This window comes from Sesamum indicum, linkage group LG6 (genome assembly GCF_026168435.1).
Source record: "Sesamum indicum cultivar Baizhima isolate 11 linkage group LG6, ASM2616843v1, whole genome shotgun sequence".
In the NCBI taxonomy this organism is placed as follows: Eukaryota; Viridiplantae; Streptophyta; class Magnoliopsida; order Lamiales; family Pedaliaceae; genus Sesamum; species Sesamum indicum.
Window position 1 is genome coordinate 21,698,959 of NC_142662.1, and position 27,121 is coordinate 21,726,079.

The following is a 27,121-nucleotide window of genomic DNA, read 5'->3' on the forward strand; positions in this document are numbered from 1 at the left end:
CCCACTTGAATCGGATCAAAACATGAACAACCCGATCCGAATGTCTGCCTATATATATATATATATATATATATATATATATATGGTGCGAAGATGGTAGGTGTTCATTTTTCATTAGTAGGTGGAGTAGAGAAGTTGTACAAGTGATGAGCACTAATTTCACAGTTTATTAGTAGGTGGAGTAGAGAAGTTGTAATATGACATTAAAGGAACTATATACATTACTAGCCGCCTCTAGTTTTGCCAAAATTTGCATGCATTTTTCATTTACTTCCAAAATTGAGTATAACCCATTAGAATTTTGTCAAGATCATCCGACAAACGTCTCCAGAATGGGCTTTCGGATGATCTTGACAAAATTCTAATGGTAGTAGATGAGTTCTACATCGAATTGGTATATTTTTTTATGCTTTTAACAATGATTTTCGGTCATCGGGCTTCTAAATTTTTTATATTCCAACATGTATTATGATCTATACAGAAGGCTATTTTTTTAATTAATAGTTTAATAATCTAAATTATTTATCATATCAACAAGATTGTACGAGTTGATCCAAAAATCATATCAAAAATTGACATTGCATCTAATGTGGGGGTACATTTTATGAAAGTCGTATCAAGATCTCTGCACAGCATATCTATGATTTTCAAACAAGCTTTAAATTCATTTTGTAAATTTAGGTTCTTTATGACCCGACCCTGGGTACATACTAAAACCTAATATGTATTAACTCATGATAATCATCCAATCATTTTGATGTATGTGGTTTACATAAACTTATACAAATGAAAGAAATTTATAAATAGTCATCCTCCATCCACAACTTATGTTACTGTAGCATCGTTACGACATTTACTTATTTTTTTCTTATGGTCTATCTAACTTAAGCATTGACGGGCTGTAATCAATACTATCCTGATATAGTTGTGATAGTGGTTTATTTTGCAGGCTTTACAACTAAGACAATTCAAGAAGTAACTTGCTCATTGTGGTCAGCAATTTCCTAAATTCACTCTAAAAGACCTTAACTCAAAAAATCAGTACAACATTTGGCATATACTATGAGAAATTGACCAGATTATTAGTATTAGGCACAAGATCAAATCGCGATGGTTGGCGCAATTCTGATGCTTGATCGTTTTCCATGTTTCAATTGTTGAGAAAGTAGTTAGAATGCTACACTCCAAATCCCACGGTCTATGACAAACCAATAGTGAAGTTGAAAGGACAGAGTATACGAAAAAGAATGAGACGAGACTTCTCCAAGATTACCATCATACTGTAGGCTTGTAGCATGTACTTTCCATCCGTTTTAGACTAGTTCTTCCTTAAGTTTGCAGTAATCACAGATAAAACAGTTCTTTCTGAATAGTTATGCATACCAATACCAAGATTAACTAATAACATGATCCCATCGATGCGGGAATATCGGTACCAGAGACGATTTTCCCCTTATGAAACTTACAACGGAAAAGCCGTTTGATGAGTGAGAATGAGCGAATGCAACCATTTCACGGACACCCAGCACATCCAGGGCAGAAATCATCGATCAAGGAGTTTCTTGATGGAAAAAGATGGAGGTTGCATCCCTCCAATTGATATTTACTCGTTCGACGTGCACGCAATTGGAAACCCAAACCATCATCTAGCTATCATCTTTTGTTTTCTGAGAGCAACCTCTTGCATAGTCTTTGCTTGACCAACCGAGTATACAGCTTCTAAAAACCATCGCATCACTGATAGTTACGAATGAATTCAATTGAAGAGACTCAAAGAAGCGAGATTTCAGTATATACTGCTGCAATGCCTTTCTCCAGAAAAGTAATCCAATTTAATAGCACAAAAATTAGAACATCTCCGTCAAAGAGCTAATATTTCTTTCCCTGTTCTCTCAAACTTAAAAAATATTTTTCACATGATAAAAGAAGTCTCACTTTGCACGAACTTAGCAAAAGCATTCATAGTGTACAACAAATAGCTAATATTAGAATTCGCATGAACCAATGCCTTTGGACTTGGATAGAACTAAACGCCCGTAATGTACAAGCTCGCAGCAAAAACAATATCCCTCTTTATTGCATTAGAAGCAGTTTCCATTTTCTTGTAAAGAGCAGAATTACCCATGATTGCTGCTGCATTTCTGAATTCACGGCATGTTTCGTCCAACCTTACTATCGTCCTGACAATCATGCCTTCAGGAACATCGGTAAGTTCACATATATCAGCAAATGGGGTACCCTGTCAATTCACAAAGCAAGTAGCATTACTGAATCTGCATAATCAAATGGGTTAAATTCATTATGAACCCTAAACCTTGGCTTGATTGTTCATGAGATTAGACATGCTTGATGATTTTGGGTTGTGCTGCTGGCTTCAGGTTTTGTATAGGTTTTATAGTCTATCTTGCAAATTTCTCTTTTTGCCCTGATAATACTGAGAGAAACTTGACTCCGACATTTATTTGTATCTAAGTCCAGCAGGGGAAAGGGGTGACGATTGAGAAGATACATAACATAACGGCTAAAGTCTACATCAACAGCTTCCCAAACATCCTGACGTAAAAAATTAGAACTACAAGTCTGAATATTTTGGTCTCAGAAAATTCGATCAGCTGGGCCAATCTTCTGATTTGCAGGTATTAAAATGTCCCATTCAAAATTCTAGTGGAAGAGAAAGTTGTGAGAGCAGAAGAAAACATGCAAGGATGTTTTGGTATCTTTGATGAATTTAGGTCTAGTCAATTCTTTAGCCAACTCCTAGGACATCCTAATTATCCTTCAATCTTTTATTAGAAACCTCAAAACTCCAAGAAGAGATGCAAGATGAGCCAACCTTGGTGGGAAAAAGTTCAACTTCAGGTTGAGGTGTTTCAAGCACTCATGAATTTTGAGCAATGAACAATAATTCCACTGCTACTTTAAGGCAAAACTTTAAAAATACACAATCTCTGTCATTTTAATTTTGACCCAGAACATATATATAATAAGATAGAGGGGATATATTGTTAATTATCTAACGTATTTATTGTTATCATGATAAGTACAAAAATAAGAACATTTCATAAATTTGACTATAAAATGAATACTAAGGAAATTTTGGAGGTTAAGAAGAAAAAATATGTTGCGTACTTCGAAAAAGATGCAACTTTATTGGATTCTCGTAGGATATGATACTTCCAGTTACTCTCAGATAGACTTCAACACACATCCAAAATATTTACAAAAGAATATTTCAAATAAAAACTCACACTCAACCTCATCGGCACATGTATTAGACGTCTTAACATTAATAAAATGTTAATTATGTGACAGAGGAATATAATTAATTAACATTTCATGAATTTGACTATTGAAAATTTATATCATATATATTTCTAATTACATATTGTTTTACTAGTATGAGATGCACATAGTCCGTAACTATTATACTATTTTTTCTTTAATCTAAATAAAATTATATGTGTTTTAGTTAACATATCCAAGGCGTATCTTATAATTTTTCATTTTTCTGTATCCGTGTACTATTTCATATTGTATCAGTATCCACACAGCCATGGCCATACAACATAGGAGATGTGTGAGAGGCGAAACAGAGAAAAGAGAAATAAAGCTTACATGCAGCTCAAAAGGAATGCAAGGACACCAACTCTACAATAGTCAAATTTTAAGAAGAGGTTAAAGTAATAGACAAGAAAAGACATACCCACGTTGTCCCCTCTTCAATTATATATATAGCACATATTATTATGTACTTAAATATCATTTATAGCCTAATAAATATGTAACCATAAATATATTAGTGGGAAACTAATGCACCTACAACTTCAATCATCCAATGGGAAACAGGTAGAAAAACTTAAGGCAATAAAAATCCGAACCTAAAAATCGAATTTGTAAGTCAAGCATGAGCTTGAATTTTTTTCGGAACTTCTGCTTGACCTTGCCTTATTGGCACTCATACCGAAATATATTCCTACTTTTGTGCAATTCATCAACAGCATCCCAAGCTTCCATTTCAGGGTGGTCTTTGAAACAAATTCAACCTAAACTAAAATGACATGCAAAAGGCGAAACCAGACGTTGGGATTAGGAGCCAGGGAAGGGAGGAAGCAAAGGGAAAAGAAAGAATACCTTTGCCCATTCATATACAACTTCAACTAGACCAAACTTAAGATTCTCTTGGGCATATTCCTGAGGATCAACCTGCAATTTGAATTTTGCCTGAAGCTCTCCAAGTCTTATTGCCGTATCGTACAATCTGAAAATACAGGGCACATATTTAATTAATTATTTATCCCTTGAAATAAATTAGAAAAAATTACAAAACAAAAACCTTTAAAAATAAAATTTTGCATCCAAAGAACCCATTCCACAAACTTTATGTTTCAAAACCCCAACTGTTAAACTTTACCCCACATTTTGATGAAATTACCTTAACTACTTACATTAATAAATTATGTCAACTTACAATTAAAAATCTCATTTATTACACAAAACTTCTACAAGAAATTATCTATGAACTTTGATAATCCAATTTTAAAAATTAAAGTCATCTTTAAAATAATTCAAATCTCTAAAGTTTCAAGAAATTATTTTTTTCCAAAAACTTAAATCTATTAGAATTAAAACCATCTCTGATACAAATCAATCAGGACAACCTAAAGAAAAAGTTTCTATGGGAAACAAATTATTCCTTAATCCAATAAGTCAAAGGTAATTTTGTAAAAAATCAACTATGGGCTTTTCATAATGAAAAGTTGAAGAAATGAATTCTCTACATTGGAAAAATTTGTGGGTTTCATGGACAGTTTAGCTTGAGGTAATAGTAATTTTCCAATATAAGAGCAATTAAGTTTGTGATATAAGTAATCTAACTCAACACACCAGCAAAAAGGTAAAATTTTTTCAAAAACTTTGGTGAAGTGAGTTTAAACAAATCTAATTTAGCAGAAACAATCCAATCACATTATATCCTTCAAAAGCAAACAACGACCAAAATAATTTTGGATTGGAACACTAACACTATGTTTGGACCTTGGACTTTAATAAGATATGTTTGGTTGCAAAGGAAAAAGTGATGGCTATGTTTTATACAAACATGATTATGGTATGCATTGCGATATCTATTTCAATGCTTTTCTGACAAGACAGTTAAACTAGAAACAGTACTTCAACTATGAGGAAGGCAATGTCGAAATACCCATTCCTGTGGGTACTTCTCATTTTCCTCACCTTTTGTGAGGAAAATTAGATTTCCACAATTACTTAAAATTTTCCCTCAAATTTTGTTTTTGAGAGAACTTTCCATGCCAACCAGAGAACCAAAATTATTTTCCTATACATTTTCTTTCCCACACCAAATCCTTGTACCAGAACAAGGTGTTATTTTTCCATGCTTTCTTCCTCTGCTTCATTTTCCAACTCAAACCTTTGATCTTAACACGGTGTAAAGAACTATTTGGAATGTTTCAACAACATTCCTACAGAAAATTGCTGATGAAGTTTGTTAGCATTTTAAACCAAGGCATCTTACCTACTGAAGCAACAATTAGTAGGAACAATAAACACAAAAAAATTAACTGTTTCTTTATTTCCCCTTAACAGGTATCGTATTATCAAGATTGTTGCATTCCTTAACAAGCTTCAGGTTTTGTCAAGGAAATCGTTTGAGATAACAGAAAGCTAATGTAAGGAAATGCAATAAAATATATAAATCATAATACTAGGTATAATAAACAAAAAGAAAAACGACAAAACTGACAAAGCACATGTCATGAAAATGTCAGCAAAGATTATTGTGAAAACTTCAGACATACAATATCCATGAAACACTTTGCGAGTATATGCAAAAAGTGAGCTGTTGAAAAATTAGGATACCTCTTTTTAGCTTGAGAGAGCTTTGGTGTAAGAGAAGGTTCAGAAGTGCTCTTCTGCTGAAAGACAAAGGCGGACATTATTGCCACAGCTTCTTCTGGTTCCAAATCATTCAGTTGATTCTCAAATAAGCACTCTGTACATATCAACTCCTCCCCGGAATTCATTTCACAGGCAACACGACCTTTAACTTGCACTACAAGATCAGAATCTATACATCCAATTTCCTTCAAAACATCAATCTACATTGACAGGACTAGTGTGTTAAATAAAATCATTAGGATTGACATAAATACTAAAGTAAGCAACCCAAACTAGTGTATCAGTTGCTCAGAAAAGTATTGATACGGAGAGATGAACCCACTTACCCGACCCTGGAAGTCGGGCATCTGCTGAAGTGCTTCATCTGACATTTGAAATTTAAGAGCATTCACTTCCTCCCTATGTCGTTTCAATTCCCGAGCTAAAATAATGTTTTCCTCCAGTTTGACACAACCATGGCACTTACTTTGTGCCATCTTCTGCAATAAGTTAGTCCATTTGTAATAATCTTCAACAACCTTTATGTCTCTCAGCTTCAAATCTGCCCAAGGATTTCTATTGTCAAGTAAACCATTTAGGAAACCAGAAAAGAACAGGTGACAACACAGAGTCAACTTGAACAATTACTTGACCGATTTTAGGTGTGGTGCGTTTTTGGCTATACATATATTATCACAAATAAACTGCCAAAGACTCATTAATATAGATGTTTTTTCACAATAATTGGGGTGAAGAAAATACCAATTCAAATTGAAAATAATGTTGCTGAACGGATCAGGTTTATAAACTTTTGCACTTTTTGACCCATTAAATAATATGTAGAAAGATTGATTAGTTGAAAAGTCTGTTTTAAATTGTCAAGTTGGAAATAGTTATTTACCAAAATCTGATTATGAGTTATTAAATGGTAATTCCTAAAGGCCCCGGCGAATTCTTAACTGGAGTTAGAGTTTAGTTCCAGGAGACTGAACAAGATGGCCAACCTAAAGGCTCGGCCCAGTATGAAAGTAGACCTTGTAGAAAAGTGGGTAGGAGAGGAGCCATAACTCAAGCGACCAGCTTGATGCAAACCCACCCCCATTCCATGTAGGTCAGTTGAGTTTGATTCGACCAGATCCACCTAGAGAGGAACCTGCTTATTTTTTAGGTTCTCTTTGGTGTGGGGACATTACAGAAGAGGAAACCAAGACTCTTGCAAGAAGAGGGGGTTACAAAAGTAGAACAGTAGCAGTCCTTCGACGGGATATTAGCTTGGTAGTTCAGAGTCAAAAACAAAGAAGAAGAATATAATGAGGTAAAAGATATTTGGCTGGCCTAGTTGAATCGGAGCAGCTAAAATGGGTACTAAATCGTATTGATACAAAATTCTTTATCTTTAGATTTGCTCATCACAGGAGATATATATAGCAGCATTTGGCTCTGATCTCCATTAAGTCTAACCTAATTATCCATCACAGAACAGTAAATAATCCATATTAGAAACTAAAAAGCATAAGACCGGCTTCATTTGACTGGACACCTAAAGTATGTCATCAACCTGATCGCTAGAAAACCTAGACGAAACTAATAAGCATGAAGTGTTCGTTTTCTCCCAAAAGACAATATTTCTAATTAGAGTAGATGCTAAATGCTTCATTATATATTGAGAAATCAACGATATAAATATAGTTTAATAGGATGACTGCATTTGGACACCATCAAGAGATTGAACCAATATCTACATCCTTAAACATTCTCTCCATTCATTTTCATTTAATTTGTCTTTCATCTTACCAAGAGGTTCAGCTTCAAGATTCATTAATCACCTTTCATTTCCCCTATGGCATTTCAAGTCTTCATATCTCTCATCTACTCTCCATAGAAAGAATCAGAAGAATATAGTAAATTAGTTCAGGGAGCCTTAGCTTCAGGTTATTTTAGAGTCAGATTTGGGTGTTAGTGTGAAATCAGAATAGGTCACCCATTAGAATACCAAGTCCGAAGTGCAATATGGACAAATTGATACACGTGTTGGAGTGACCTCTTTGGTTAGATTCATTGATTTCATGTTTCAGAGCAGGAAAATGTGGGTTCGGTCCCAGATCCTACCAAGGTAAACGGGGCAAATCTCAAGTTTGTCAACCCCGCTCCAGAATCCAGACCTGCCCCACGTCCATTCTTAAGTAAAACTATGTTGGCTCGGGGTATTGACAATCACAGAGAGGCTTGAGCTTGATCAGCCCTGAAAAAGCAAGGTTGGTAAAACTTAACCTGAGCTCAAAAAAAAAAGACTCTAGTACTAGCAGCCTTACTTAACCGGGCTCGCCAGGCTTTTGAGCTAGCTTGGCTGACATGCAAGCACGCGAGCCCTTTGAGATAGCTTCACTGACATGCAAGCATAGCCCATAGAATAAACGAGTCATCAGTGATGACATCAATTTAAGTAGCTCAATAGCTATACTCTTTAGCTGTCACGAGAATTCATAATTTTCCCTATTTAACTCCTGGATTTGGAGACTTTTAACATGCTGTTAAGAGAACAATGAGTCTTCGCATTGGCCATGTGGCCCAAGAATTCATTTATTAACTCACCAAACAAACCAATTATAGACGTAAATGCGAAGTAGTATTTTGCATACCTTTCACAGGATCCAGAGCTGGCGGATACTTATTTCCATCAGACTTCAGAGTCAACAACTGCTGCACTGTATTTGAATAGGCACCAGCACTAACATCTTCAAGTAGCCGAACTTGATCTATCCTTATTTTGCAGTTACATATCGATAAGAACTCATTATTCTCAACCCCTCTAACCTCATAATTCACTCCTGCAGCAGAACCACGGTGAGGTAATTTTATATTGACAATACCAGATCCTCTGCGGGATGTGACTGAAGAATAATAATCGTCTTCCAAGCCACGTTTTGATTTTGGTACTAATACTTGGAAATCAGCACTGTTTTTCTCTCTACCATCGGATGAAGTCTTCAACATTGAAGGCAATTCAGGAGCCAGCACCAAGACTATGTATTGCTTATAATTAGCTGAAGGCGATTTCACAATGACTCCTAGTAAGTGATCTTGGGCCTGCAAATCATAAAAAGACAAACATTGAAGATCCATTCTTGTCCTCGTACTTTATGCAAAGTGTAGACAGAAATAAAAAAGTAATGAAGATGAATTGATATCTAGTCTACTCAACTGAACGGAACAAGGCCTTGAATAATGTAGGACTTTAATATCCCACGAATCTAAAAGTTTCTATCCTTTCATTTAACCACAAGAATTGACTTCATAATCTCAAAAAATGACAACAAAAGAGTATCAGTCATATATGAGAATAAAATACTTATAAATATTTAATCAGATTTTTTTATCAAAGAATTTGCTAGTATTAACTTACCCTTTTCTTTTAATATTTTCCCTTTCCTCAATAATGTCTGAGGTCCAAACAGAAACCTAAGTATTTCAAATTCATCATTTATTGTCCATCTTCCCAAATGAAACAGTCCCATTTATTATAGTGTTTCATGCATGCATATCTATAGATTATAGTCCTTAATGTAAACTCACCAGTTGTGCTTTCACCACAACCACCCTTCCCGGTGTCAGATATTGTTGGGAAACTGGGGACAGCATGATTCCCTCTGTGATCTTGTTGCTATACCTTTCAGCCTCTGAGTACATCTCGTAATAATCCTCTATTTCTGGTTCGCCCTTTATGCATCTACATACACAGTGAAAAAGAAATCACCATACTCCCTGAAAGTAACTCAAACATCACTGGTAGCTTGGAATTTTGGGGCATTAGCCATTCATTATAAAAAAGATGTTTACGAGTTCCGGTGGCAGAGGTAAGGACCATATGAACTGAATGAAACAATATATCAAGAGTAGCAACTTGGATTTCGTAATGATCTAGTAAGAGTTGCAAAGCTGATTTGGAGATTTAGATATTATGGAGTTACAAATGAGAAACTATTGCAAAGGAAGCAAAACTTGAGAAACAATTCAGTTGACAAAATCTGTTAATCCTATATGCAAAATGTAGTCTTATAGACAAGTGCATAGAAAGACAAATAAAATATATAATTAATCTCAATTCAAAGTATTTGCAACTTCACTAAAGTATGAATGCATTGCATAAGTACTTTTAAACCATTCAAAGTAAACATGGATCTCATACCAGTTTGAAATAGTTCTTAAAACACAATTTCTTTGAAACTCGAACTTTCTGCCATTGAAAAATGTAGGAATCTTAAAAAGCGCCTCATCTCAGAAATATATTTCCTCTTCTAAATGCTAAAAACAATTCTCTAACTTCATCTAATACATAGAAATAATGACTTTTGTTCATTGCATGAAGTTTAAGTCAAATTGGAGACAATAAGCTACATGTCTAGAATGAACAAAGGTTAGCAACTCCTTTTCCGAGTATACACCTTTTATAAGCACAACAAGGTAAGTATTATTTACTCTGACAATAATTAGTTGACATATCAAGAGATGCTCAGAGAACTTCAACGCTGATTTTTTCAAGGCATGAATTTGATCAAAATCTACTGAATGCTAACTATAATGAACTAAAATATAGATAGAATTTATATCACTACACCTAAGGCCAATTTGATATCTTGATTTAACCAGACAAAATGAAACAAGTAGCACATACTTAAAGACCAAGCAGATGCTCTTAAATATGGAGTTAGCATGTTTAGAAATGAGAATATCGACAGCAGGTATAGAGATAGCTTCGCACTGGACTACAATGGATTGATGGATATGGGACCATTAATAGGTTTCCCAACATGATGCATGTTTCTGACTAAATGCAGATTATGCACCTGAAACTGCATGGGTAGCAATTCCGTTCTACTCATATTATCAACTAAAGAAGATAATAGATCAATTTCAATGAACAATAAGGTTTCGACCAAGAAACAAAAACAAGATAACTCCATCCTCCAAATGAATGACATATGAGGCAAAAGACTAACACGAGATCACATAAAACAAAACAAAAAGTTTGAGACAGCACCAGGGTTTTCTCCCACCAACAATCATTAACTCACAAGGATCAGTCAACGATATCAGATGATATGGACTTTCATATGGATATTCTTTCTTCTTGGCGATAAAACAACCCATAAAGTCTCAACTATATGGTAACTATTCCTTAAACCTAAAATGTATAAGGTCGCGAGTCAGTCTGTAACTGTACAGGCATCAGCAGGCTCCTCTATTTCATGTGTTATCTCTGCATCATCATCCATCATGTGTTGATATAATCATAAAGTAATCCACAAACTACTTAAAGTTGTCTGTCATCATTTTTGTTGTTGTTAGCTTTATTAGTTTACTAGCTCACCTTGGATTATTCATCCTTTTGCATCCATGCAGATCTTTTAGGTGATAAAAATTTCTTTGCTCAGCAACTTTAGTAAACTAAAAATTTGGCATCTAAACACCAAGGGATATACTGAACCAAGTAAGCCATATCTTTCTTCGATAATAGAGATAGGAAGGCTATAGGGTATTTCTTGGAGGTTAGTTGGTCTGTTAGACAAGAGTAAGACGCAAAGTACTAGATAAAGTGCTGAAAGTTCAAATGTATAGATAGGCTAGAGAATATGTTAAAAGACTCTCAGAACTCAAAATCTATGAGTTCGGCATGTCTCGATGCTGCAGCAATAGCTTCCCAAGAAATGCTATATTGCAATACACAAAACCAATGTACCCTAAATTACTGATGTATGCAATGACATTGGCCAAGAATATTAGTGACATAAAAAGAAAAAGTCTAAGGGAAATAACAATCTGAGTTTTAGAGTAGGACCCAAGTTCTTCATTGAGGAATAACCACACCAACTGAAAGCAGCTTAGAAACATTCATGATTCTCAAGAAACCATTTAATATCAGCAAAGCTCAACTCTTCAAAGCAGGGAGCTATTCAAGGAGCATGCTAACTAGTTTATATCATTCAAACTGCTATATGAAAGTACGTTCTTCTATGCTTACTCAATATTTTTTCTAGGTTGAGCAAGCTTTCGCATCAGAAGTTGTTCTTTCTCTGGAAGTTTCTTCTGAGCATGAAATTCTGCAAAACTTCTTTTGAGCATGTCTTCCACCTGCAGTGACATTGCCAAGAGCACCAGGAAGATGAATACAAAATTTAACAAAGCTAACTTAGTCGAGTAAACTAATATCATAATATAGATGGTAACATGAAATCAGCATCCATTTGCTCACTAAAGTGCATCACAACAAATCACCATGTGCCCTTACATGCATAATTCGTTTATATATATAAAAAAAAAAAGAAAAAGAACAACCAGAGAAATAAATAAATCAATAATGAATATACGGTAATTCCTGAAAGTAAAAGCATGTTCCTTAAGTCAGCAATGTTCTGAATGCTGAACTTCACTGCAGCTCAGTTTAGATAGTCAGCGGGTATTAAGTTAGCAGAAGATATAACAAGATTGAATGCAGACAAACCTAACTCCACTGAAAGTTCAGAAAAAACTAAAAGGTTTATCTCTTTTAGGTAACAATCATTGCTGCTCATTCCCTTGCCATCATCTTTCCCCTTATTTTTGATGGTGCAAATTTTTTGGGATGATGATGAAAGATGAAAGCTTCTTTTTATCTTTTTAGCAATGGTTTTCCTGGTATGACAGTCCGTGGAGGTCCTGCAATGCGGGGGGTCAACAAACGTGTTGTCAGCAAGCATGGTGGCTGCTGGTTTGGTGCAGACAAGCATCAGAACAATGAGAGAGATGAGTGTGAGACTGGCACAAGGTGTGGTTAGTAGTGAGCCGCTGTGATCGACATCACAACATCTTGGTTTCACAGCTGAACTAATCATTTTCACTATGCATACCTATCGCTTCACTTGGTAGACTAGCTGCTGTGTTCCATCATTTTGAACATTACCCAAGAATTCTTTTCCCATGTTACAAAACTCTCTTGTTTTCTTCCAAAACCATACCATCAGAAAATCAAGCTTCCTTGACCAATTGGATAGCTCAACCAAAACGCAATAACAGCTATGGAATGGACTTTAGCATCAGATATAGCCTGATGCTAAAAGATCTTGCCTATGTCTGCTTGCTGCACCAGAGGAATAGGTAGATTGGAGCTGGGGAAAGTACTTTGAACAACAGAGATTCAGATAATAAATATCACTGTGGAAGAGCTATACTATTTAAAGAATGGCAGTCAGTGCCGCTTGACTGGCTGCTACAACCAAGTGTTTGAATTCGGAATATAAGCAGGCATAAGTGTGTACTGGCTAAGATGTTCATGAATATAATTTCCTAATTGCTCTTCAACTTGGGCCTTTTTAAATAGGGGTCATTGCTTCAGTTCTAGACGAATGCTCCAACTTCGCGCATTTAAATTATATTATAAACTGTCTAGCATCTATTGCAGTGCAGAAAACCTCTTTTCTCTAGTAAGTCAGAGCAATTTATACCTTTAATTCTTCAACACGAAGCAGATGCAAGATCATAATATAGGTGAGTCGAAACTGAGATTCAAGCCGAGTTGCACTACCAACTATAACATGTTTCAAATCCTTCTCTTCAGGAATTTCATCACGGCACAGAACAACAACCGTACCAATTTTATCAAGTCCTCTCCTGCCCGCACGACCAGCCATCTGGGTATATTCACCGGGCAGTAATCCCCGAAATTCTTTGCCATCAAATTTCCTTAAAGAATCAAAGACAACCTGCCGAAGCACAAGAGAGAGTCATTTAGACATAAAAGAGTAGAGCATATTTGCTAACATCTTAAACCTAATTCCGAAAACATTATTGCAAGATCATTGCTGTCGACTACTATTTATCTTATGAAAGATCATCTATGCTTGTAAACAAACAAGGGTGCATCCAGCCACAAAATATGTCATACTATCAATTAATAACCTTGTGAAGAGGATATTGGGATCAAATTGGCAGATGAATCAGCTTGTAAGGCTGCAAGATGAGGAGACATGGAAGTTTCAACTCAGTACTTTATGTTGCACGAACGAAGTGAATCGTTCCACTAACATTCTGTGAATTTCAGGAATTTTTATAGGTAAGGACAAAGATAAGGATCAAGGACTGACAGTTTCAGGGAGTTGTACTGCTATTAAAATAATCTCTTCAACAGTATTTTTGTATATAGAATTGGAAGATTTTTAATACAACTGACACAAATAGCAAAAAGCAAACTTTTCATAGAAATGATAATGATATAAAAACATATAAGCAATACTTATAAAATTTGTCAAAGCTCGGCAAACTGTTCCTTCATACCATAGGATTCATCAATTCAACTTTATATCAAATTTTCTACAGTGCCTCGTGTATTTTGATAATTGTAAGGTAGTCATTTTCCATCTTGTTCTAATTCTATTTTCACCAAATAAATGGCTTGAAATTAGAGTTAATTTACATTATAACAAGACGGTGAATCAATCGATTAATTAGAGATCAATTAGAGTGAATCAGACATCCGAGGCATATTTATACATTGAGCTTAGTTGATGAGGGGATCATTAAATTAACTCTAGTGGCCAACCCATATGAAAAGATATAAGTACAGAAAGGGCCTTCATGTATGTCCAAAGGGTCCCAGCTCCCCTTCTCCCTACGAAAATCTGTCTAAGGAAGGACGATTACCACTGTTGAGGAGCAAAATGGTCTCTACTATCTATCAAGTCTTGACTCTCTCAAAATCTAATAGATCTACTATCTTCTCTATATTTCCAATATAAATGTTGAACTCTGGCACAATAGACTAGGTCATCCAAGAAGAAGTTATTTGAAATACTTATATCCTCAAATTCTTCATCAATTGATTCCCTTTTCTCATTGTGATCGATGTGTTTATCTAAAGCAATCTCAAGCAGATCATCCTGTTAACTGGTACGAACAGTCTAACTCATTTCATCTTATTTCCAGAATGCAGTGTCAATCTGAATTTCATAGTTTAAGTAGGGGATGTTGTTTAGTGATATTTATGAACGACCATATTCAAGCTTGTTGAGTTTCCCTAATTATAGATAAGTCATAAGTGATCCTAGTGAAAGAAAAGTAAGAAGTCACCACCACTTTTAAACATTCCAATACTTTTTAGCACCCATGTCTTTTTAAATTTCCCATTCATATTCTTCGCAGACATTCTACGAGGAAGTGCTTTTCTCATGAACTAAACCAATATCTTGTAGAACATGTATGGTATCTTCACAAAAGCTTATGTGCCTATACCCCCAACAAAATGGAGTTGGAGATGGAGAAGACATTCACTTCTGGTTTCCAGCTCTTTCATGTTGCTTGTCATGTACCACATTCTTTTCGGAAAGAAGCCATTCTTACGTCAGCTTATCTCATGAACCACCTCAATCTGAATTTCTATGGTACCGTACTTCTCTTGCTGACTGATTGTCCAATTTTCTCTCTTCTCAAGTCCACAACACCCTCCAACTCCATGTCTTGGGTGCGTAGTCTTTCTTCATAATGTTCAACCTAACTGGAGCAAACATACTTTATCTTCTCCCTTTATTTTAGAACCAAGCACAAAAAATAAATATGCAATTAATAAACAATATCCTTCATTACCTACTAGAAACAAAAGCAAGTACTTGAAAATTCAAACTCGTAATGTGTTTGCTGTGCAGAAAATCTTCTGAGGAAAGTGATTATACATCATTAATTAAAGCCGTCTTTTTCACAACTTACCGTCCTAGCTGGAGCATTCACTCCCATCGCAAATGTCTCCGTTGAGAACAGAATCTACACATGGCACAATGAGTACAAACATTAGAAGACCCAGAGAGAGAAGATAATACATGCATGAAGTCTGAAGATATGCCTATATATCAAAATACAATAGCTTGAAAAAAATTGATAAAAGTAAAGGAAATTCGGCAGAGTATACGTAAACAACTGAAAACCTACCAGATTTGGCATCTGTTCTTTTTCAAAAAAAAAGGCACCAAGGCTTAAATGGGAGGTTAGGTGGAGCCCTATCCGTGTATTAAATATCAAACCATAATCAGTATATGTAGTTTCAGGAAAACGAAAAAGGAAATGCAGATATTAGAATAATAAATGCTACTCCTACATTTTTCTAATTCGTTTAGCTTTTATTTGGATAAAAAATTACATTGTGAAAAAACAAAAGAAAACGTTTTCTTCTGTTAGGTTTTCCAGGAAACACAAAGGGAACGCTGTAAATATACTGACACATTACATTAGTTTTCTTTTCCTTCTATACATATACTTGCACAATAAATTAATTTTCCCTAACTCCTGATATTCAACTACATAAAATTTTTCTCATAATGTGTTCTTTTTGGTTTTCATTCTCAAAATATTTTTAGAATGCCTAGGAAAATGTCCAGAAAAGATACCCTCTATTTTCATTTGAGAATGAAAATGTATTTGGAAGAATTGTTTCTGAAAAAAGAATTTTGTTTGAATATCAAATTCTGTCAAATTTGATGTGTTGTTATTCTTGTATCACTTTAAGACGGGTTAATCGAATGCTAAAGGTGCCAACAAATTGGTTATGTCCTAATCAAATAAAAATAAACTGATAATAACTATGGGAATAATGAGCATTTAAGTGTTGCTGTAATAGCTAATTTATTTTAAAAGAGAGAAAAAAGTGTGTATTCAACGAACAAGAATGGCAATACTTGGTTTATTGGAAAAATGGGATATTTCCAAAATGAGTTTCAATTTTTGAGAGTATTTTCAAAAGATGGTATAGAGATAAATTCAATTCCATTCTTTTCACTGTTAGGACTTGGATTTTTGTCCAAAAACTAAACAAAGCCCTTATTTCTCTGCAAAGGAAAATAACAAGCTCTACTGCCATCAAACTATTCAGTACAAGTCCCATCATAAAAATGAAAAATCTAGTCAAGAATTTTCAGGCACGAGGACGTCACACACAAACATATTTTTATAGGTATGTGTGTACGTATTTACTTAATATATTAAAATATAGCCATGCAAAAGAAACAGCATCCTAAAGTTTTCAAGAATTACAATATTTTCCATATTAACTTTATTTCATATACCCTGGATCCAGTTGACTCTAACTCCCAGAACACGAGATCATGCAAAGCCGAGACATGGATTTCCATATAGACCTATGAACAAGCTGCAAAAAGCTTTTCTATCCAAAATTAAGACAGATTAACAACTTTACCTTGACTACACCACGACAAAAAAGCATTTCGACAACTTCCTTGACAATTGGAAGAAGCCCTGCATGGTGTACACCAATTCCTCTCCTGAGAAGTCCCTGAACTCTAACAACCTGTAAGAACATGCACATCAGATTCCGACATCCCCAACAGTGTTGCAACTAATAAAATTTGAGTACAACACCTGTGGCAGATTTCTGTCTGATCCTTTGAGCCTTGAAAATGCTTTATCACAAAAGACACGAATTTCACTTTTCTCAGAGCTAGTTGTGAGGTCAGTCCCAGTCAAGTTGTCAGCTGATTTATCACAGCGGTTCTTCGAAAAGCAGAATATAACCACCTATAGACACAAGTCAACCATTAAGCTTCTTAGTTCCCAACAAAAAAGCAAAATGAATTCATGTCATAGTCTCACCTACAAAAAGTATTGAACATTAAATAGTCTCTACATACACACTTAAGGCATAGTTAAAAGTTATTCTATGAATGTAACTTATAACACATACAGGTAACAGAGATCTCTTTGAGAGCTTATTTATAAGCGACAACCATATGGAAGCTTCTGATCTCCTCGAACCCCAATTGTTACTACCACTGGTTTGAGTCCCCCGATTAGCCCCAGAGGAGTCTATCATGTTCTGGAATCCAGAATGCTTGTTCTGTTTTGCATGAAAAGAATTTTCACGTCTCTGATTCCTGGTTCTATCATTGGATGCTGTCCCCCCAGAATGAGATCCTGTGCCAGTCACCGTGACTGAGTTCTTCTTCTTGTGTGCATCTTTGGCAGCTTTTAACCCCTGAGGGATAATCTTTTCATTTTCACAAATTTTATAAAGCTCTCCGGAGTAGAAAAGGCAGTGCTCCAGGGGTACTGGTCTTTTGGTTGTCCTGTTTCAAGAAAAATGCAGTATTATAAATGAAAGCTAATAAGTTCCATCCTCGGAATAATAGGGTTAGTTGCAGTACTCTCTTAATGTTTGTCTGATATACAGGCACCTCGTATGTGGTGTGTCCAACTGCACTTACCTCCCATGAGGTTTGACAACGATTTTCAAATTTCCCTTCTATTATGAAGTTATAACAGAAGACATTAGCAAAAAGACATAGCGAATATCCAATTTTCCACTCAGCATTACTGTTTTGCATGAATGGTAATCTCAAACACCTGACTTTTTATCCAAAATTACAGTAACTTTGAAGTTTGTGCAATATACAAAACATTCTATTGCCTTTAACATTAGTTACTCATCATTAAACTTTTGAAATAATACTATATTATGTAATAAGGACACTTCAGAAAATTGTAAATTTCGCTTTTACTTGTAAAAAGTTGAGAAAACTCATAGTGTATGCATAATAATTGTCAATATTCTTTAATCACATTATCAGGACCAAGCAGGCACACGTACTTCTTTTCTATAACCTTAGATACTTTTTAAATACCTTCTTATTTTTATACTACAAAATTTGAAGAAAAAGAAAGAAGCATTCCATGTTCTTGAAATTAACAGATAAAAGTAAATGAAAAATATATCTAGTTGTAATTCATCTTGTTCTCCTATTTCCACAACTTAAACTCAAGACGGCACCATCACTTAAGTTATCCTTATTGGCGTTATCAATCAGCTTCCCTGAGCAGGTAGGAGGGAAGAAGAAGTGGAGTAGTCAATCTAAATTTGATTTTGCATTCAACTAGATTGTTACAGCCCAAATTATTTAGACATTTGATTTTATATGTTAATGCATGAGTGAAGGATAAAAATGCATTCACTTATTGGTGTGTATTTCTTTTGGATTTTTCTTAGACAAACTACAAGAGGTCTATTTATAAATTGGATAACCCTAGTGGCATGGAGGTTGTAATTCGGAAGACCACAGGAAAGGACCCTGTACTGAAAAAACCTCGAGAGAAATTTGTGTACATTTTGACATAGGGTAAATGACGCTTTCATTCAAAATCATTATTTTTTTTTTCTTCCTGTAGAAGTTTGTTTCATTGAAGGTAAATTTAATCAACCACAGGTGAGGTGCTTATATATTGGACAAACTTCAATGGAACTTCAACTAACCCTTATAAGTATAGAGGTTTCCCCTTAAGCACGCTAAATACGCAGTCATATAAAAATATAAACTAGTGGATTTTTAAATTTCATCTCAATAAAATGCAACTAACCCAGTAACACGAATTTGCTTTTGCTTTGTCCTACCAATCCAATCAGCAAATTCAATTGTGTTTGGTACCTACATAAAAGAAAAGATATTAAACATTGTAAAAGAATAGATAACTGGCATTGAAATAGAGGAAGAGCACCTTGTACAACCTGACAACATATCGTTGTAAGAAAACTAAAATGCTAAACAGAAAACATTTTATATCATAAATTAATTATCCTAAGAAATTGACATTATTGAACAATATTATGATTGAAATTGTTGTCATCATATTTCTTGGAAACAACAGTTTGAATATGTTGTTTCATTGCTCATCCTTCACAAGAGCCCTCAGGCTCAATCCAACACCAGATCTGAGCAGTAAAGTTTGCAGTAAATCAAATTTTCAATTAAATTATTTAAATGATTAGTTGGCAAAATTAAAAATAACACCGGAATTCATCCTTAGTCTGAAATAGTTTGTGCATAAGCAAAAAGTTGGATGCTATTGAACAATATCAAGATTCCCATTAATGTTTCATGGTTCTGGAACGAGTCACAAATGATGGAGAGGCATGAAAAGATATACGATGTGACAGCAACAGCTGACAACAAACAAGTTTGCATTTAGCTTACTACAAATATTTGAAGTATTTTCTGCCATGCATTCACCATGACTAGATGATTTGTGACAGGAAAACGTTCAGTCATCACTTAACCTTTTAAAAAGCAAAAACAGGCATGTAAAAATGGAATTCCCCAGGTAGAAGGAAAAGAAAAACCTTGGCAAGGTTTAGGCAAAAGCTCAAAAGTGCTAAGAGGAGCAGGCAAGAAAATCTAAACGCACTGCTACTTACCAAATAGAGATACATAAAACAACTTATCTTGTACCAAATATGTTGATCATGTAATAAAGCATGCACCAGCATTGTCGCTAGTCCTACTAGTTAAAGTCTATAATGGACTGCGTAGGATACCATACTGCGGCATTTTACAAAGAAGGTAGCATATGGCATCAATAGAACATATTCAAATCCGAAGTTTCCTTAAGCTACATTAGCTTCAATTTATCTGTGGCAGGAACATATATCTGTGCACCACCCGGCCTATGAAAATGTTTCCACCCCCTATGCACAACCAGTATGATTGGAAAACATTTTAGTATTAAGGCATGAGAATGAGTGGTAGACTCAAATTCAAATATGCATATGGCCTGATTTATTTTGGTCATAAGCAATGAACTTAACAAAACTCTCCACAAAACAAGAGTAAAGTAGATAGCAGCGGAAGAAAGTTAACCATTAACCCAAAAGACAACTTTAGAGAATAACATCAATTTTCAGTAATAACCAATATGATTCAGAATTGATACATACCGTGGCTGAAAGTAGCACGAAATTGATATGCCTAGGAAGCATGATGATAACTTCTTCCCAAACCACACCTCTTTCGACATCATTAACATAATGCACTTCATCAAATATAACCTATCTTTCCACACACAATACAGAGTAAAACAAAGAGTCTCAGAATTATAGCCACAGGCAGAAGCGATGTAAAACTGAATATATGTAAGACCAGATGTTGCAAGAAGAAAATAAATGCCAATAGAGAAATCTGACCCATTCTATGTCGCGTATGATATCAGCACCCCTATAGAGCATTGATCTTAATATTTCAGTGGTCATGATGAGACAGGAGGCCTCGGGCCTCAAGCTAACATCACCAGTGAGCAGGCCAACATCAAATTTTCCACAAAAATCTCTGTACTTCTGATTGCTGATGGTCTTAATAGGAGCAGTATATACAGCTCTTGTGCAGTGCTGCATTTGATCAAAGCTTTATCATAAATTATGATGCATAAAGTTCACAGACCATAAAACCAATATATTCAAGTTCAGGAATATTTCTATACAAAGCTTCTAATAGAGGTACAAGTGAGGAATGCACATACAATCTAATTACTAAACATACACAGACATCAAAAAACCAGTAACTCACTTTTGAAGCCAGAGCAAATGCATATTCTGCGACAACTGTCTTTCCAGCTGATGTATGAGCTGCCACAAAAACAGAATCCCCTCTTTCAAGATAAAATATGGCCTGTGATTAGTTCAAAGAAAACTTAGTCCAGTAACATGATTAAGTAGTCAATCCAGAATATTTCAGAAAAATAATGGAATACCCATGTTAAATGTATACCCAAAGGCAATATCAGTAGAATTCTCAGATTTTCACTTAAAAGTAGCTATACTGAAGAAAATCAAATGAATTTATGATAATCAATGTAACCATCTTCACCTTAAGTGGACTTACATTTTGACCCATTAACCCCAGCTCCCACAAGAATGTCAGCAGAAAATGTACCCCCTCATTCATGTCATTATCATGATTCCTCATATTATAATCTTTACAACTAAAGTAATTCAATTTTGCGCTAATTGAACAAAACCAAAGTATGTCAACATTAACATAGCAATGTCCAATACCTCCTTTTGGAAAGGATCAAGTTCGAAAGGAAAATTAAGCGCCATATCAGGAACAAGTTCATGGAACCGTTCTGCAATTCCTTCACTGCCACCACTAAGAGCCCAACCCTAAGAAGAAACCATTTGACTTAGCATCATTCATCAAGGAATAACTAAATGATTGATAACTTGTATAAAAATTTCAAGCATGTAATTATCAGTTGATCTACATCTTGAGAAACTGTGAAGTGTGACTGAATTGTGAGAGAAATTTGCTATATTTACGAATGATCTTTATGATATAAAATTATATTTTGCACCACTTTATATAACTTACTTGCTTGTCTCCTGTGAAATATGCGTAACTATTTTTAAAGTTAAATTTTATTATACTCCCACCAGCAGAAAGTTCAATTGATACAATTAAGTAATCAATTGAATTATGTTTCTTATAGCAATAATAAATAATTTCGTCAATTTTCCAAAAGATGAAGTGAATAAAACACAAAATCATCAAAGATTAATATGATAAGTCACTCAAAAAACATGAAAAAGTTTGACCTGGTACTACAGCAATGGGGGCAATTATTTTTTAGCAGAAGTATTTTTTAACTCTAATTCTTCATGAAAATTCGATTGAATTGAATTCTTATAGTTTCTAAAAATCTTATGTAGCAAACAGTAAAGCTACTTGGTCCCACCAAAGCTTCATTCCTTCACCAATCGCTGTTGAGACCCATTACCTCTTTCTGCTGTTCCCCGCTGATATTCGTATCTCCATCCAATCTTGGTTTCGAGTCTGGAGAGCCAAGAGACAAAATTTCATCTAGAATTGATTCTTTCTTGATAACATCATCAACTGCATGTAACTCTTCTTCTTTTGTTTTTATTTGAAGAAATTCATGGGCAGACTCCATCTGAGGTTCTGACTCCGGCACATGACCTGAATAAAAGCTGTAACATTGGCCCCATAGAATAAAAATAAACCATATATTGCTATACTACGAGAAATGTTTGGATCACAAGCTTTCAAACTAGATTCATCTATTGTGAAGCTGCAGTTTCATTTGATGGGCTGTTGAAAGTCACGTTTTAAAAAAGAGGAAAGAACAATGGAGAATCTCGAACATAAACCATTTGAAGGAATTATGCAAATGCAAGTCAAAGTTTCAAAAAGTTTCTTATGGCCGCACATGCAGCAAATTTTGCAAGAAGACTAAGAAAATCCTCTTCTAGGAACACAATTTTGTAAAAATTGGCATACGGAATAGCACGCTGAAACGGGAATCTATGATTTATCTCTCCTCGAGTACACGGTTACCAGTGAAATTGGCATACGTCACCAAGCTGCCAACTATATGAAAAATTAATAGAAGAAACACCACCTACACAAGAACTACCAAAAATTCTCTCTCTTCCTATTTTCCTTCCCTCATGTGCCTTATTTCCCTAAAATCACCACATACACGAGTATATTAGTTGCTCCATTCAAAGTTAACGCCCTAGAAGTTCCAAATATGAACAAAGAACCAAACCTTTTTTTAGACCTTTGGTTCAAACTATATCCACACAGCTTCAAAGAAATATATCAACCAAGTTGGATGCTTTAACTAGATGTCAATGATTATAATGTCCAAATTTTATAAAACTGGCAATAATCTAAAAAGTGGATATCGCTTAAACCCAACTCTGAGCGAACAGTTCTTTTATGTTTCTTAATTTGTATATATCTATAGCCTAAGTTGGAAATAATCACTCTGGTCTAGTAAGTAACCAACCATTAAACCTAGAGACCTGATCTTTTCAGTAGAGCAGAAATACAATCTTAGCCAAGCTCAGAGCAAGGGATTTTCCCAGAAAATCACCCCTCATTATAATATATGGAACCACAAAGTTTATCCGTACAGAGCACATACCGTCTTCCATGAAGTTCATGACATCATCTTCCCAAGCTTTGTTGAACAAGTCATCGAACTGCACCGATATCTCGTTCTGCAGTTAATATAAACAGATAACATTAGGAAGATAAAGGAACAATGTTAAATCGCAATTGATTCCCTGTAAATCAGAAAAAAGGAATGAATAATGCCTTAAATGCTAAATATATTGCTTTAACAAATTAATACAGAAAATCATACGAGTACTGCAACTAACCAGATTCACATCTGACGTGCTCTTGTTCAAACTTGTTTCCTCATAAACATTCCACGTGTAAGAATGAGCCTAAAAAAATTTAACGAGGACAAATTTGTGCTAATATTATTGAAGGATGAATAAAAATAAGAAACTTAATGCATTGACTGACACTGGCTCCTTCATTAATGGAGTAAGTAGTGTTACCTCAAGCTGACCTAGATCCAGTCCATCTCTAAAGCCTGGGGGAATGACTTGTGCTGGACCCCCATGGAGAAGCTCAAGTGCCCATTCACCATTGCAAGCACCATCAGGTAGAATCTTCTCTAAAGAATCAGTCTTACCCAGCCCACCTGGGCGAAAGGGACGATTATTGATACTTCCTCTGACAAAATCCTTTGCAGGGCCAACTATACGTGGCAAAGCACCAGAATCCTCAGCCCCTACTGTCAATTCTGATACATCCACCTAGAAGTACAATAAAATCAACTCTGAGATGAGTGTGAAATTTGTTGTCAACAATACAAAATTCAAATGAGTGAAAACTGTGAAGAAACTTGAAATACAGAGAAAGGAGTGCTCTTTACAAATTGAGAACATCACAACATCAGAAACTTTCTCATTTTCTTATGAAAACAACAATGTAGTTTAATGAGTGAATTATGAACTGAACACCATAGACCACCCAATTCAGTTGCCATTACTGTCAATCACAGCATCAAAATCATAGGACATGGAAGATAAACAGAATTAGAAGAATCACGGAGTGGTGGAAAAAACTACGCCATTTCTATGAGTTATATGAATTGATCTAGGAATCTTCTCTTCATAGAAAAGAAACCTAGTCACTTGGATTTGAGTACGGCATGTTTACAGGCTTAACTTAGCACATTATGCATATACCTCTTCAGGTAACATTCCTGAACAACTTCCAAGGCTAACAAGGAATAAATTTGCAAATCAAAATTAAGATCACACCTTAGTCAACTAAAAGGCCTTACAGGTCAAGGAACATGGTTACAATGATTGTATAGATTTTAGCTTAGGCTTTGTATTCTTCATTTGATGGTACATTTATAACATTTCATCTCCTGTAATTTTGTTTGAAGAGTCTAAGCTTAGAATTCTACTATTATTCGAGTGCTACTGATGTTCTGCCATCTAGGATTACTCTTATAACTAAATAATAGCAGTTCCTACTTTAGAGTCTGAAGCTTGCTTTGAATAAGTCTTCAGGTCTAAGCATTTCGGATAATCTCCTTATTTAACAGGCTTAATAACTACACAGAAGTTTTTTATTGGATCTCTTTTCATCCTTGCAAATATAACATACAATCCCTCCTCTCTTCTTCACTATTTCTTTTCAGGTTCCTCTTAATTCCAAATTCAGCTGATATACCCAGGCCTATTCTCTCTCAGCACTATTGGAACAAATTTAAGCTCCATTGCCGGTCATTGGGTGCTTAAATTACGTATAACTAACGTAGTGATGCACGTAATTCTTTCCCGTTTTGCTGAATGTTCTCCGTGCTTCTTGTGACAAAAAACTATATAGGAGAAACAAACTTGCAGTAAGAGACAACACTTTGTGAAAATTTATGGGCATTCTCCTTTTATAACTCCTCTAATACCTTTTATGTTAAATAGATGGCACGGTTTATAGATATCAAACACAACAGACACTGAGACTGAGAAGTACTCATTATAGTTTCAGGATATTATATGTTAGGCATGCAGTCGTCATATTATATGATAAGCATAAACAATGCCTTTGTCATGCTTTATGAGTTTACATTTTAAAGAGTTTTATAATCAAGCAATGGGGAAGCTCACATTAGGTATTTGGGCAGAAAAGCTCTCTCAGTTTCCTTATAAGCGTGGGTGTCATTCTGTTTTTGAGTACATAATATTCAACCAAAAATAAAGGCATGGCCTCATTTGCAGTTTCTGAACCTTTATGGATCGATTGAACAAAAGAAAGTTAGCCCGACACAGCTTACTACCTGTCATTATCTAACCAGTTGGATTCCTATTTCTGTAATGCAAATCACATGCTATAAAACTTTATTCCATTTTCAGAACTCCCGATATTAGCAAGATATGTCACAAAATAATGAATGATTCTTTACACGAGAAACAGAGAGGATGGAGAAAGCTATCATTTCATACCTCCACCGACTCAGGCTCCCACCTATCCAACGCTGATTTGTATTTGTTCCGCTTTGAAGGCATTTGCCAAGATGGAACAATTACAGTCCGCGGAATTGATGGCTCCAGCTGAATTTCAGCTCTGTCAAACCAGTCAAATTCCCATTGTCTACCAGCTTTCTGCGGAGAAAAAGCATCTTCATCCAACCTGGGAAGTAAATATTTCTCCTTTATATGCTCCTTTATTGTTTCTGGTGTTTCCTTAGGGAATGCTGGCGGCTGTCACACAAACATGCAAATTCAGTACAACAAAGTTCCAAACTAACCTAAATAAACCCGGATTTACAAATTCTATCTTCAAAAGCATCAAACATAAACAAAAAGGAATTATTAAAGAAATAAAACACTTTGAACAGACATATTCAGATGCATAGAGCACAACCCAGAACGCTGTGCTGCCCCAATATATCAAAAGGCAACTAAACCTAATAACATACTATGCTTCCATAGAACTTCAAACAAAAATTAAGAAGCAACCACAATTACGGTTCTCTTCGAACATAATTATTCATTGCATAAAAAAGAAACACTCACGAGAATGAAATCGGGGAGAGAGTGGAGAGGACTGGGGCGTTCAACAGGAGGGAGAGGTTCAATCCGCAGGTGGCCACTGTGCCCGGTGAACCCGACCCGGAAGGAGAGGTCGTTTGCCGCAGGGACCCGGTCCATTTTCTCTAGTTTACTCTTTCTGAGAAACTCATTGGATTCTCTCTATGAAATTGTACTCGCGCGGGTTCGGACTTGGCAGCGAGTGCGAAGAACTACTGGGAACAAGAAATTGCAAAACCACAATAAACCCGGGGGCAGAATGGTCAAACAGAAGGCAATGCTATGGACTTTGGGTGGACATGTAAAATGTTGTCACCTCCCCAATAACTATGCTTTCTTTCTAAGGGTTCATGTGATGGGTTATTTGATTATAGGAAAAAAAAAATAATAATAATAACTAAATTCAATAACTACAAGTTGTTGCGGGGCTACTAAATTATCTTTTTAAATCAAATGATTCGAGATTGTTGGCTAATTGATTTAAATAGAATAGTTGAAAAGAATTCA

The 27,121-nt window shown here is 35.2% G+C and overlaps 1 protein-coding gene across 1 annotated transcript; it reads right to left on the reverse strand.

Moving 5' to 3' along the window:
- Window positions 1-1,809: 1,809 nt before the first annotated feature.
- Window positions 1,810-26,888, reverse strand: LOC105163873 (RNA helicase, ATP-dependent, SK12/DOB1 protein). The gene is made up of 23 exons (XM_011082380.3): window positions 26,600-26,888; window positions 26,027-26,284; window positions 24,065-24,325; window positions 23,879-23,947; window positions 23,641-23,716; window positions 22,468-22,667; window positions 21,746-21,853; window positions 21,258-21,359; window positions 20,879-21,079; window positions 20,633-20,743; window positions 19,279-19,346; window positions 17,612-17,993; window positions 17,290-17,445; window positions 17,108-17,218; window positions 15,628-15,681; window positions 13,374-13,631; window positions 11,915-12,024; window positions 9,469-9,622; window positions 8,535-8,982; window positions 6,243-6,457; window positions 5,878-6,116; window positions 4,132-4,258; window positions 1,810-2,239 (listed from the first exon to the last, which is right to left on the reverse strand). Exons 1-23 carry the CDS (start codon window positions 26,732-26,734, stop codon window positions 2,027-2,029), a joined length of 4,056 nt encoding a protein of 1,351 aa, XP_011080682.1. The 5' UTR covers window positions 26,735-26,888; the 3' UTR covers window positions 1,810-2,026.
- Window positions 26,889-27,121: the final 233 nt, after the last annotated feature.